This window comes from Rissa tridactyla, chromosome 3 (genome assembly GCF_028500815.1).
Source record: "Rissa tridactyla isolate bRisTri1 chromosome 3, bRisTri1.patW.cur.20221130, whole genome shotgun sequence".
NCBI classification, from domain to species: Eukaryota; Metazoa; Chordata; class Aves; order Charadriiformes; family Laridae; genus Rissa; species Rissa tridactyla.
In genome coordinates, this window is record NC_071468.1 from 75344138 (window position 1) to 75358878 (window position 14741).

At 38.6% G+C, this 14741-nt stretch overlaps 1 protein-coding gene across 1 annotated transcript in view; it reads left to right on the plus strand.

The window, feature by feature from the left end:
• The window catches only part of LAMA4 (laminin subunit alpha 4), a 102981-nt gene that overhangs the window by 84370 nt on the left and 3870 nt on the right, over positions 1-14741 (plus strand). Inside the window, exons 26-35 of the mRNA XM_054195025.1 lie at positions 1011-1146; positions 3027-3164; positions 4669-4802; positions 6127-6291; positions 6986-7139; positions 7862-8055; positions 9631-9820; positions 10689-10844; positions 11643-11802; positions 12788-12918. Coding sequence (XP_054051000.1) covers positions 1011-1146; positions 3027-3164; positions 4669-4802; positions 6127-6291; positions 6986-7139; positions 7862-8055; positions 9631-9820; positions 10689-10844; positions 11643-11802; positions 12788-12918 — 1558 coding nt within the window. The remainder of the gene's footprint in view (positions 1-1010; positions 1147-3026; positions 3165-4668; positions 4803-6126; positions 6292-6985; positions 7140-7861; positions 8056-9630; positions 9821-10688; positions 10845-11642; positions 11803-12787; positions 12919-14741) is intronic.

A 14741-nucleotide genomic window follows, 5' to 3' on the forward strand; every position in this document is an offset into this window, starting at 1 on the left:
AAATAATCATTTCCAGAGCCTGATTCACCCATTATGTTTCCAACGTCTACCTTACAATGAGATAACTCATAGACAATTAGCACAGAACCAGATGTCAACACTGTCAGTATCATCACATGTAAGGTGAGAAGAATCCCACTGCTAAGGTACATCCTGTTGAAAGAAGGAAGACTGTTTACAGGTAGCCAGGTCAAAACTATGGATTTCACATTCACTCCTTCAGTGTATTCATTCCCTATTTATCTCCTGGACTGGTACCCAGTAGATCCCATGTCATTTCCTTGCCCTACCACAGACCCTCTGTGATTTTAGGAAAATTACTTCTTCTTCATATACCTTGAGTATTGTGAGGATAAATTCAATTGTATTTGCCCAGTGCCATAATGATGTGGTATCTTGGTGAGGGCTGGAGTTGGAAAACTTGGAGCAGTGAGTAGGAGCAGTTGGGTCACACTGCTGTGCTAGCTACCATAAATCTGACATAAAAAGAATCCTGGCAGCCCACCTACTGCTCTCATTTACAATTATGTAAACACACTCATCAGCAAGAAGAATTTACTCTTACTTCCCTGATCTCTGTTACTATTGTTTGTTAAGAAATAAAGATCTATTTGCTTCCAAAGGCAAGAATGGAGCTTGCTAGTAAAAGCAAGACAAGAAAAATAAACCAAAACTTTTCTAAAATGATAAAAAAATGAGATAGAAATCCATTCTATTTTAAAATAAGTCTTTTCATTTCAGCAGCTATTTATGAAGTTACACTATATGGATCTCCTCTCTGAATTCTCATATATTTCTCCCCATAACATTTATTACAACTTGTGCATCTAGACTTTTCAAAGCACATAACGTGGTTAATTAGTTGTTTTACATAAAGATGCAGGAATTGTGCACTAGTGAGGCAAATGATTGAGGCTCTTCCAAGTTTTTTAGAACACCTTGGTGATAAAAGTCAGTTCAGAATGGCTAGCCTACCTAACTGCAGCTTGTTTGGCATTGTTTTCCAACAGCATTAGCTCACATCTGGCAGGAAGTATCGGCTTTAAAGGCTGTATGAAAGGTTTCCAGTTCCAAAAGAAGGATTTCAACTTGTTAGAAGAACCAGGAACCCTGGGAATCAGCTATGGGTGCCCAGAGGATTCATTGGTAAGCATAACATCATTTGTGAGATAATAAGAAAAATTTGGTAATGGATACAGCAGTGAGCTTGAGTTTTACTCCAAACAATAGAAAGAACGTCTTCAACCAAGGAAATGACAAAGCATTCATTGCCTGGCAGGGGTGTGGGGGGGGTGGGGGTGTATGTAAGTCTGCTGATATTACTACCCAATTTTCACCCTGAATTACAGCACAAGGTGTTTCACTTGATATTCTTACCATATGCAAGATCGCAATGTGAAAGCTGGATCTGAAATAAATTTCATGTTGTATTCATAAAGGAAATATTCCAACATAATTTGTTTTTTCTTAAAGAAACAAGGAGAATTGTCCTCACATGCAGATGTATGAAATGAAAAAGACAGCAAGATATTCATCCTTCAAATGAGTCGTCCCCTTAAGTCAGGCCAGCTCTTCCTCTGTGAAACACAAACCAACTGCACCAGCATGAACACTGAGAAAATTGCCATTTCATTTCTGATCCCTTACATGGTTATTCATTTGTCCATTACAATGCATGGCTGGTAAAGCTAAACGGTGTTTGTGGTCTTTATCCTACAGCCATGTCTATCCAAAACCATACTGTGAACCTGTGGAGATGAAGGAGCCCACCACTTGTAGAACTCATCATGCAATCTCACCCCCTGTCAGCAAGGAAGCTAGCTGCAATTTGTCCTATCTTGGACCCAGTTTTACTCCTGAGACTCAGAGGGCTATAGACCACCATGTCAACACCCTGCCACCCTGCCCCAGCACTCAGTGCAGCACGCAAACTAATATATCACATGTTGGGATGGTGACTCAGTGCCACACAGCTCAGACAGGGGCTTGAGTTCCCTCTGCTTCTAGACTTCATGCTCACTAACATCAGCAGGCTTAGGATCATAGAATCATAGAATCATAGAATTGCTGAGGTTGGAAGGGACATTTAAGATCATTGAGTCCAACCTTTAACCTACCCTGACAAAAGCCACTTCTAAACCACGTCCCTAAGTGCCCCATCTACCCTTTTTTTAAACACCTCTAGGGATGGTGAATCCACCACCTCCCTGGGCAGCCTGTTCCAATGTTTAATAACCCTTTCAGTGAAAAAATATTTCCTAATATCCAATCTAAACCTCCCCTGACATAACTTGAACCCGTTTCCTCTCGTCCTATCACTTGTCACCAGGGAGAAGAGGTCAGCCCCCATCTCTCTAAAACGTCCTTTCAGGTAGTTGTAGAGGGTGATGAGGTCTCCCCTCAGCCTCCTCTTCTCCAGGCTAAACAACCCCAGCTCCCTCAGTCGTTCTTCATAAGGTTTGTCCTCCAGACCCCTCACCAGCTTTGTAGCCCTTCTCTGGACACGCTCCAACACCTCAATGTCCCTCTTGTAGCGAGGGGCCCAAAACTGGACACAGTACTCGAGGTGGGGCCTCACCAGTGCCGAGTACAGGGGGATGATCACTTCCCTAGTCCGGCTCACCACGCTATTCCTGATACAGGCTAGGATGCTGTTGGCCTTCTTGGCCACCTGGGCACACTGCTGGCTCATATTCAGCCGGCTGTCAACCAACACCCCCAGGTCTTTTTCTGCCGGGCTGCTTTCGAGCCACTCTGCCCCAATCCTGTAGCGCCGCATGGGGCCAAGAATCCCAGAAAACTTAGAACAATTTGACTTACACTGTCTAAAATGGCTACACTTTGTGAGATTTTCACAGGGTGTGAGGGAAATGCTATATAAATTAGGTTAAGACACGCAGGAAAAACTGAAGGCTTTACAGAACTGAACTGGTTGCATCTTTAAAAACAAATAAATAGCCTCATTCTTTTTATGATTTGAATGTTTCCTGAGGTTTACTTGTAATTTTGTTTTATTTAATACACAGATGTCCCGCAAAGCATATTTCAATGGAGAGAGCTTCATTGCATCAAGCCAAAAAGTGTCTCTCTTTACTGAATTTGAAGGAGGCTTTAATTTCCGGACATTGCAGCCCAACGGGCTGCTGTTTTATTATTCTGAAGGAGTGAGTATATATTTCTCTACAGTTTGTTTTATTTTACCCTTGCACTGTTTCCCAAGAGAATACTAGAGGAATAATACAGTTTTTACTGCAATATAGAAGCATTCATTGATGACCTCATTTTCACAGTTTGCATTTGATCTATAGATAAAAACCAGCAATGCTTAGATATTATTTTCATGTTAAGAAGAGAATTTGATCATATGCCTAGAATTAACATGCATCCATTTGTGCTCAATAAAGTCCTTAGGGCAGAAATGCACAGTGGATCTTGCCGAGCTCAGCAGCATTGCAATCCCTATTTGGACCTCTAGGTGCTACCAAAGTACAAATAATATTGAGGGCGTGACATCTTCCATCCAGAGACAATCTCCTAAAAGCAAAGACAAAGTTTGTTTGAATAAGTGGGGTGGTATTTTGAGCATTGCTGAGTTGACAGAAATCAGTCAGCTGCCTATGTTCCCAGATGGTACTTAGGCCTCCATGTGTGACTGGGAAAAGCTGCACTTGAGAATGGCTCCTTGCAGCTATGGGAAGCCAGACTGCTCTAAATGCCCCCTCAGAGGTGTGACATGGGCAGAAATAGAGACTTGCACTTTCAAAATGTTGTGTGAGCCAGAGCGATTCCAAGATCCTGCAGGCTCAGACTGACATCTGCAGCAAGCATGAGCTGAGATGACAGAACATTTGCAACCACCCCCAAGTGTCTGTTCTGCCATACTCGCAGAAGCTCATCAGCAGTGCAGCAGGGAAGGCTGTATGGCACCGATAACCACTCCTGAACTTTTACAATTTACAGCTTGGAGTATTACCTTAAATTGAAATCAGTAACCATGTCAGTTATCCACATCGTTTGCATAAATGAGGCCTTATACACACCACTTCTGGTTTTAACTCAAAAGCTCTAATCCTATGAGGTGGCAAGTGCCCTACTTAACAAATGGAGGTTCAGCTATTTAGCACTTGACAGAATGAGACAGGATGTTTCCTAGGAGCACACAGTGGCAATGCCTGCTCTAATGGAACAGACAATTCTCCTGCTATGTGGCACGGTATCACCTTATGCCTGACCCAGATAGCAGATCTTATATCTGAGATAATTTTGAGTGATTGATCTGAGGGTCTGATCACAGGGAATTTGGAAAAGAAAAAAAATGTATTAGTCTTATGACAGCAGGAATCTTGCAGTAACAGCTGCTCTATACAGTACCAGAAACACAAACGAAATGTAAACATCATACATCCTTGCTAGACGGAAGGAGCTCATGTGACAGATACATGAGACATAATCAGCAGCCAAATTCTCAGAATTCAGGCTTAAAAAACAGCAAGAATATCAATTCTAATGAGATCATCTCCTGTTTTGCTTCTCAGTGTACCTTTCTGCAAATAAAGCACAAATGGGGAAAACAGCAGGAAGGGAAATAAATAAACCAGGAAATGTACAGAACTGTTAATTTTTCTGTGTTACCCTTGCTTATGAAGATGGGTTTATTCTGTATTTCAGTCAGATGTATTATCCATCTCCATGGACAGAGGTGCTGTGGTTTTAAATGCAAGTGGAACCAAAATTCAATCACCAGACCGAAATTACAATGATGGAAAAACCCACTTCATCATGACTTCTGTCACCCCAGAAAGGTAAAGCTGTCAGGCATCTTTCATTCCCTATCTTTAGAATATAAATATTTCTTGTAAAGCATGTTATCATTCAATATTCACTTTCAAAGTGATGTTTAAGTGGGGGTTTTTAAGTGATATTTTTAACTGATCAATTCAGTTAAAAAAATACAAAAGCCAAAAATCGATGTGACTGAAAACTGGCCAGCTTGGCCTGAGCACAAGATGTTGGGAATTTTTAGTAAAACTAAAATAATAGTTTTTCTAAAAGCTTAGTCCTTTTTTTGTCCTCAGGTATGAAAGCAGTTTAATATAATTTAAGAGTAGCATGAGATTAATTTTTCAGCAGGATTGATTGTTCTGATTTGTCAAAGCAATCCCAAATTGACCCTGAAGCAATTGAGGCATCTTCACAAAAAGCCTTCATTTGGGATATATGCAGTGGAACATGTTCAAAATACTTCTAGTACTGACAGACAAAAATGTAAGACTAAATACAGCAGTAGGAGATAAGTCTCTCTATGTGCTTCTTAAAAAAAACTGAAAGCATTGTTTTATTGGTATGTTTTACTGTTGTTTTCTAAGTTTAAAATTTTCTTAGAAGGTCAAATAACGAAAGCAACTTTCTTCAAGAATCTTGCCTACACAGATACAACCAGGTCATTCACAGTTTTCTAATGCAAACAGAGGTTTGTACCTATGACTTCTAACATCCAAGAAAGATAGTTTGAAAAGCTGAAGGTCCAAAGAAGTGCCTTGGAATAGTCTTGGGGACGGTCATGTTTCCCTGAGTGTGCTGAATTATGAACTTGCCAAACAAAATCAGTGTCTGATGATTTACTTATACTCAGTTTCTTATTAAAGAAATAGAATCCTTCCTGACTTCTGCAGCAATTAATGAGTTGCAAAATGAGATTAGGTAAAAAACATTGTATAAGCTCAAACATCAGTGTACTGTGATGAAAGAGACGGAAAAAGGGATAAGGGCATAACGAAAAAACGATTAGAATGTGCTTAGATCTTATTTTACCCAAATGGTGGCTCCATCCATTTATTAGCAATGCTTAGTTTCTGTATTCTTTGCTGAATAGACTGTATTTTTTTACTTTACAATTAACCCCAGGGTATTATGAAATCCATGGGCCTCTGGACTCAACTTTGCAAGTGAGTTATTGCACTGCTACTTGTTGCACAGCTGGAAGCAAGAAGGTCTTCTTATGACTTTAAGCGTACCATTCAGTGATGTATACACTGAGTGGAGCATTTTGGGCTCATGTAATATGCTGTCTAACCACCATTGACATTTCCAAAACTATCCTACAAAATGGATGTTTTGCCTTTGCAGATATGAGCTGACTGTTGATGACAAGAAACAAAGCAAGAAGAACCCAGCAAAGGACAGAGCAGGGAAAAGCCCAGACAGCGTCAAGAAGTTTTATTTTGGCGGCTCTCCCTTCAGAACGCAGCAAGCCAACTTCACTGGCTGCATAAGCAACGCTTACTTCACTAGGTGTGTAGCATCCTCCCAAATGCATTACCAGACAGTCACTGCCTGACAGCTTGAATAGTAGCTCAAGAGAACTGATTTATTGTCACAATAAAAATCCCTGTCTCATTTGGTGAGATGACAGCATGTGTGAATGAGTTTCTTACCTTATTTTCCATGGAATATGTTGGCACAGACCTGCTAGGTTAAGATATTGTTAAAGTGAGAATAACTTGATGTAAATCAGCTTTCAGTACTGCACCTGCTAATGCTGCTGGTGCAATGTATAATTTTCATAGCTGTAATTTGCATTTATATTATGTAGCTTTCAGCTCTGCCTTTGAAACAAAATGATATTACAGCATCTCACAGAAGCTGGGGAAGTTAGGAGTTTGGTCATGTGAAAATGGTCAGAATTGGTTGATCTTAATCGCTTTATGAAATGTTCTTATATAGAAGATTTTAAAGCAAATTTGATGCTGCAGATTGATACTCTCTGCTTATGCAAGCATGGATACAACAGGCAGAGGTAGTATAGGCTGTCCACATTACCCAAACATTGACTTATAAATCTGTACTTTTATCCATGATCCAAGAATTAAAAAAAAGCCCATCCAAACACCATTTAAACTATAAATTTAAAATTCTATGATTTTTATGAAGACAATTCCAACACTTGGAAAAAAGCTGTTCTTGTCATCGTCTCTTTGAAACATAGGTTGGATCGAGAGGTTGAAGTGGAAGATTTCCAGCAGTACTCTGAGAAAGTTCAGGCTTCGCTGTATGGATGCCCTATTGAATCTCCTCCGGTTGCTCTTCTCCACAAGAAAGCAAAAAACTCATCAAAAGCCAAAGGAAACCGTAATAAAAAGGTTTGCTACAAATTGCCACAGTACCACCCTAGAGTTTTCCAAAGTTGATACATACTGTGCCATGACTGGGAATTCTTCAAATCACAGATCCAAAATGTACCACATGAAAACTGTTTGAGATATATGAAGAAAAGGATCCTGTTCCTTTACATACTCCATCACTGCAAATGACTGCCCTGGCCCAACCTATCTAGCCTTGTATCATTCTCTTGCTAGAACCGTTAAACAAAATTTATGACATCTTCAAAAAAGTACTGCAGAAACAAGCCTTCTTGATTTCCTCTGTATCCTAAAGGCAATAAGCTTGCTTCTGTTCTCGGCAACTTCTGTATGTCTCTCTCTACTGGGTAGAATTAGTACACATTAATATAAATGTGAAAAAAAAATTTCTTCTAATATGCAGAACTTTTAGTCCAAATATGTCCTCTCATGCTTACAGTATAGCTGATATCACCAAAAGCAGAGAGGAAAAGATTCAATTGGAAAAACTGCAAAAGAACTGAATTGTAATTATGTTAGCTACACAAGTATTCTGTTTATCCCTTCTTTTGCCCTACATCAGCATCTACAGTAGATCTGTCCACAGAAAATTTGACTTGGAACCATTCCTGGTATTTTTGTAAGGAAAAAATACATTACTAGCTTAGATAGAAATTATACTGTTATTTTATTATGTCCAATCTTAGTTACCATTTCTGGTTAATGGTTATCTTTCTATGAAGGTGGGAAGAGATAAAGACAAGATTTCACAGCCTTCAACTGGCCTCAAAAAACTGTATCAAGAAGTGAATATGCAAAGAGACCCTCAGTGCCACTTGTCCATGAATCCCAAGGCAACCGAACATGCCTATCAGTTTGGAGGAACAGCAAACAGCCGGCAAGAATTTGATCACATACCAAAAGATTTCAGTCAAAGGTAAAGGGACCTTAGAAATAAAAATTAAATATATGGGGGAGGAGAAAGATATATTTAAAATTTTTTAAAAAAGGACACATTTTTGCTGTTACCCTGGCTTTTCCCTATATATCTTATGCCAATTTTTGTATAGAGCATGTTGTTAGGATATATTAAAAGGTGTTTCAGTTGAGTAAGGGCAATAGAAAGAATCTGTTTGCAGTCACATCCCTCTTGTGGAGTCTTCACCTGCATTGTATATTAACAAAATGTGTCTCCTTGCCTATTTGTATGAAAACTCTGAGGATGTTAGTTCTATACAAGCAATGCTCCTTTTGTCTCTCTACACAAGAAGCAATGGCATTAGAGCAGAGATGGAAATTAACACAACAGTTCACCAAGAAATTAAGCGGTTACATGTTGAGTGGACCTTGTCAGCTGTTTAATGGTTAGGAATCTACACAGTGCAGTAGGACATAAAGCTATGAAAACCATGTCCAATTCAAGCCATAACGGAAATGTAAGTAACTAATAAAGAGTCCAGATATTGTGGGGATTTAATTCCCAGGCTCTCACAGAATATGCCATATGGTATGTTATGACCAACAAAGGATTTTGGTTTAATACTTTATGAATTTATAAAAGACTATAAATTCAACAACACAGCACTTCCTGGAAGCATACCAGACCACTAACTCAGAAGAGAAGAGTGCTATTTCCTGATTTAAATAAAAAAAAGCATTACATTTTTTTTAATTAAATAGTGTTTTACTTAGGGCAGTCCTGACGGTGCCCATATGAAGAAGGAAATCCCAAACTCTTATATGTCTCTTCATCCCTACAAGACATACTTGTTTTACAACTGTTATTACAGCTTCATCATTGTAATGTCCATTTTAAAAAACCAATGACTTGTGGTGTTTTAAAACAACTGATATTGGCAAGGGCTTAAGTGTGTGTGAAATGTACACACACATGCAATGGGGAACATATAGATCCTTCAGGCAATACAAAGAATGGAAGCTAGGCTAGTCACCTGACATGAGAGGCAGGAGTAATCAGTTCCGGCACCGTCCTACACCAGTACAGCTTTGCCATTTTTTAGACCCAAAGTAATAATACCAATCACTCAAGAAATCTTCACTGTTGGCAGTCTCAAACTAAGTCAGTGTAACTTGCCACGTTGTCTTGGATTTCACAAGGAACCACAAGGAAGGAGAAGCTTAGCTGGCATAACATTAAAGATTTGTGAACTGTTGGGCCTCCATACCATCACAGTTAAAAAGTCCCCCGATGTTGATGTTCAACAGGAATGAAAATGTGGTGTATATAGTGTTAGTTATATGTGGTCTGTGTTGATTTTATTCACTCCAGAGATTTTACTTTTTGAAAACAAGTTCCTTGCAAGGCAGCTTATTCTCCAACTTTGACTTCTACTCCAGAAACCAGTATGGAATGTTTCTTAGAAACACCACTTCCATAAAGGAAATGTATATTCCTTTGGATGAGAGGAAAATCTCTGTTTTCCTTTGCCTGCAGTTTGATTTAAGTCCATTACATCTGCTCTAATTTTAATATTCTGTTTCTGTGTGCCAGAGCTCAGTTCTCTATCAGTCTGAAAACTCACTCATCTCATGGAATGATTTTCTACGTCTCAGATCAAAAAGAGACTAACTTCATGGCCCTTTTTGTTGCTCATGGCCGACTCATTTTTATGTTTAATGCTGGTCATCAGAAGATAAGGATTAAGAGCCAAGAGAAATACAATGACGGCCTTTGGCATAATGTAAGTAAAACAAAGCAATCATTATGATAGCACATGCTATCAAGGCTGCAGTAAAGACATGGCTGATGCGACAGTTTAGAGAGTTTTCATTCATGTCTTCATAACCACACCTATATGTTAAGAAACGACTGCCAATATTTTTGAATCTTCTATGCAGCATTTTATCAAGTCATTAACTTGGAACAGGAAAGTGAGTCAGCTATAAAAATCCAGCAATTCCCAACACTAACAGCTGAACAGAAGTGACTGAAACAAGTAGAATAGTGAGGCAATTAAGAGTTAAGTTAGCTAGAAAAGGAACGACTAGGATAACTTTGTTCAGCAAATTTCTTTGAAGTGCCTAAGCAAGGAGCACAGCTGTCTTAGGCTCCCTCTGTGAACATAAAAAGACAATTTTAGGGGTCAAGGTGAATTTCCCTCTGTAGGTACCTCTCTCTCCTCAATGACTACAGAGAAAGTCTACAGTTACTAAGCTCCTAACTTGGGCACTTAAGTGTTTAAAGCAGGCTGGATGAATCCAGACCATAAAACTGGCAAAGAACATGAAAATGCTAACAGTGATAGCTCTGTAGCAATGAATCATATATGCTAATATAAAATGGGCAGATCCCAGTAGACCTTGTGACACCTTGATTACCTCTACCTTGTACACCAAAATGTAAGAAAGATAGCAGTTTTACTATCTAACCTTTGCATGAATGTGAAAAGAGAGGGTTGTCCAGCAAAGAATATAGGCAGTTAATAAAACAGGCTTTGAGAGTATCACTCACAAGCTTTTCTTCTCAAACTTCTTATCTTATTGCACTGCACAGGAATGTTCCTTCAACAGATGAAACTGATCTTCCAAATTTTTCTTCTTCCTTTCTAGGTGATATTTATTAGAGGGAAAAATATTGGTCGCTTGATAATTGATGGCCTCCGAGTACTGGAAGAACCTTTCAGTGGTAATGCTAATAACTGGCAAGTCACCGAACCACTCTATATTGGGGGTGTAGCTCCCGGAAAAGCTGTAAAAAATATCCAGGTAAAGCAAATATCCATTACATCATCCCATACCTTTATGCACAGCTAATGCAAAAGCTGACTATAGGGATGGATTCAGGAAAAAGCATTTTATGATATGAATCCTCAGCATGCTGAGGAGCACGCAGCTCAGTTCAAGTGGATAGGAAAGCTCCCACAGGTCTGGGCTGGCAGCAGCTGGGCTAGACTTCCATAGACCTGAGGAATGGAGAAATCCTAGTTACATCCGAGCTTAGATAAGACAGGTAAAGTTAGGTGAGATTAGTTTCACCCTAAGGTCTGAGATATAGATGAGTTTCAGAAAGATTTTAGTGTTGTCTTAGTATCTCTGTTTTAAGACAGTACCTACAAGTCAAGATTCTACTCTATATCTTGGTACTGAAGTGTATGGAAAGGAGAGTTAAAGCAAAAATGAATATAACCAAGTCTCTTTCAAGGTAATCTTTAGTGTTATATGCCTTACACAATAGATACACTACTCAGAAAAAGTAAACCCTTGTCTTGCCTTGAGGGTATGAGAGTATGAGCACTGCCTTGCGCTAGTTGCACATTGTTTCTCACAGTTAGTAAGGATTGTTTGAGAAACACAAGTTGGAGTTACCTTGAAGTCATCAGAGAGATATGAGCAGCTACAAAAAGCATCTGTCCTGCTTCTCTTCTCTGGAAACTGGTTTTTAATTCAAAACTGACAAAACCAGACAATCACAGTCTTACGGCTCATAAACAAATAAGGACAGAAGAATTTATTTCCTTCCACAAGCACAGTATCTACTTAATTATGCTTTTTTTCCCCCCTCAGATTAACTCTGTCTACAGTTTTAGTGGTTGTCTCAGCAATTTACAGCTCAATGGAAGATCAATTACTTCAGCTTCGCAGACATTTAGTGTAACGCCATGCTTTGAAGGACCATCGGAAGCAGGAACATACTTTTCATCAGAAGGAGGATATGTGGTCCTCGGTAATATACTACTAAACAAATGCATCCCATAATAAGACTGCAGTGTTCACTGTGCTTCAGAATGGCATATTTTACTAAATGATGTGGTAATTTCTGAGGCTATGAGTTGTAAGGATTATTAGATACAGATCATTATTGTGGTAAGCAGCTGATGTTGACAGGTCACAATTACAAGTTGTTACATAAATACATCTGTATGTATGTATTTCAAATAATTAGAATAATTTCACAAGGGAACAGATTATACCATGGTAAAAATTATCATAGACATATAGAAGTCAATGTGGCTAAGACAAAGTATACCAGCAAATGGTCATCCTTTATTTTTTTAATTAATAAAACAACATGTAATTCAAAAATCCTAAGGAAAGGCTTTCTGCATGTCTTGATAATGAACAGCATGACAGAACACATCTTTTCTGTCATTTAGGCCTGCTGTGTTCCAGGAAGTGTTTTAGGAGGGTTTTTTGGTCACATAGGCTCTGATCTGAACAGAAAAGGAAACTGCACAACCCTATTCATTGGCAACACCAAGAAGAATTAGACGGTGTTTCTAATTTGCTCCCTGGCCTGCCACCAGATTGAAAAAGGGAGTTTCTTCTACTGAATCATCAAAGCTCAAGGGAACTCCCACTCACTGTGGGACTGCTGAATTGCACAATAAGAAACTGCCAAAAAATACAGATAATTTACTTTCTGCTAAGAAATATTTTTAAACAAAATACATTTTTTTAAATAATGAGAAAAATAAAGAAAGCTTTATTAGTACCCCAAGCAAATATAATCAAAACGAAAGTCGAAATGGGTCATTGACAGCACACCATGCCATCTCTTCAAGTATGTGTACTGGCACACATTTCAATAGTTTTAAAGACAGGACAAATAAGTTCCCCCCGGGCTTTGAACTTCTATTTTGATTTTGAATAAAAGTCCAATTTCATCACTAACTCAGTACAAAAAGAATGTTCTTCTTTTTACCTTGCAGATGAATCCTTCAGTTTAGGCCTGAAATTTGAAGTTGTTTTTGAAATACGTCCCCGAAGCAGCTCAGGAATTCTACTGCATGGTCACAGCGTGAATGGAGAGTACCTGAATATGCACATGAGAAATGGACAGGTATAATGAAGGTCACATTTCCTTCACTGCTTTGACTGGTTCCTCTCCTACATACTTGGGCTCTGCTACGTGCAGCTTTTGTCTTACAAGTTTGCCATTAATTGATTCTTATTTCTCTCCTAAACATACTAACTGCTTAGATTAGGCAACCCAGATATTTATTTCAAAATACAAAAAATAACACCTAAGAGAAAATCAGATCACTGTACTGATAGCAACTATAAATATTTAATGAGCAGTTGAACAGAAGCATGAACATTGACTCTCTGGTGCTGTTCTTTCATCCACACATTAAAAATGTATAACAGTTACAAGTAAGGTAACTGTTGATGAATTCTATTTCTTGTTTGTTAAAAGAGAGGTCTGAGTTGTACTCAGTCTATTCTTCCTTTAACATATATGTGTGTGATGGAAAGAATGAGGGAAAGTTCTGATTGTCTGTTGATCTGGTTTCTAGAGCCTCTGGATTTTTGTAAGGCTGTCAATTGAAAGAGGGAAGTTTGAAATAAACTTATCAGACAGTTGTTGCTGTTGCTTTTTATTATGTTCATCACTAAAATCTGTATCCCTTCATGCTATGCATTGCCTACATACAGTTCTATGTTGCAGTCTAAGCAGACAAAATAAGCAGAGGTTTAGACCAAGGGAATTTTTGTTTTGTTCTTTTCCTTTTTGCAGTAAAGAAACTCAGGGCAAGTTTTGTAGTAAAGAAACTCAAATCAATAGATTAAGCACTGTGGATATTCTTTAACCATTACAATGCACTACCCAGTATCTAACTGTCAACCAAAGTGGACGGGTATTCAAGTAAGGCTGGTTGTACCTCAGTTAGAAATGCAACACCTGAGGAAACATGCTGTCACCTCTCTTGCAAGAGCAGAAACCTACAGTAGAGTGACCGTATGAACAGTTTTAACAGTGTTTCATCCTATCCTAAAGCAGGTGTCTAATATAGGTGACTAAATGAGCTGTCATTCAGAGAATCTATTTTTCTGTATTGACTATAGAGAGAACAGGTGCTTCAGCTAGGCACCTAACTTTTGACTAGCTGTAGCTAGTCCTTGGCAAATTAACAAAGAACTTCTTAAAGCACATTGCATTGCTGTGTATCATACCACACTTAAAAGTTACATCTTTGTACAACTCGTCCAGCCTACATACCTCTTATGTAAAAATCTAATGGAAGGGTTGCACATCCAGAAACTTGACTGGTTTTCCAACTTTAACACCTCACTTACTGCTTCAAACCTCACTTCCTGTGTAATACATATGCAATTCATAAACAAAATTCACCCTGGAAAAGCAACTCTTCCCTGCTTGTCACTGCAACAGGTACATCAGTTACCTTCTTAGTAAGCATCTGCGTTTTTTTACCATTAACTATCTGCTCTCTTTCAGTGCATTATCAAAGACCTGTCTTGTGAAAACACTTTTGCTTGACAAATAAGAACCATCAGCACCTTTAATTCATTTTTTTAATGTACGCATCTCTCAGTACAGCTTGTCTGGGTGATTTACTAAGGAGCACTTTCTCTCATAATTCTGTACTTGCTTTAATTTTTCCTATATATTTTGTCCAAAGGTGGATAAAAGAGAATATGAGGATCATTTCATTTTTGTTTCCTGGTGCCCTCATGGAAAAAATGTTTAAAAGTTTCTCAGTTAGAACTATACTGAAACAGATATCCTCTAAAATGTATAAATTGTTTCCTTGCAACTTTTTAAGTCAACAAGGTGTCAGCATTATCAGGGTCAACTTAGACGCTTGAAAAGCCTGAGTGGCTGGACTCAGTGTTTGGAGTTCTCTGGCAATCACCACTGGG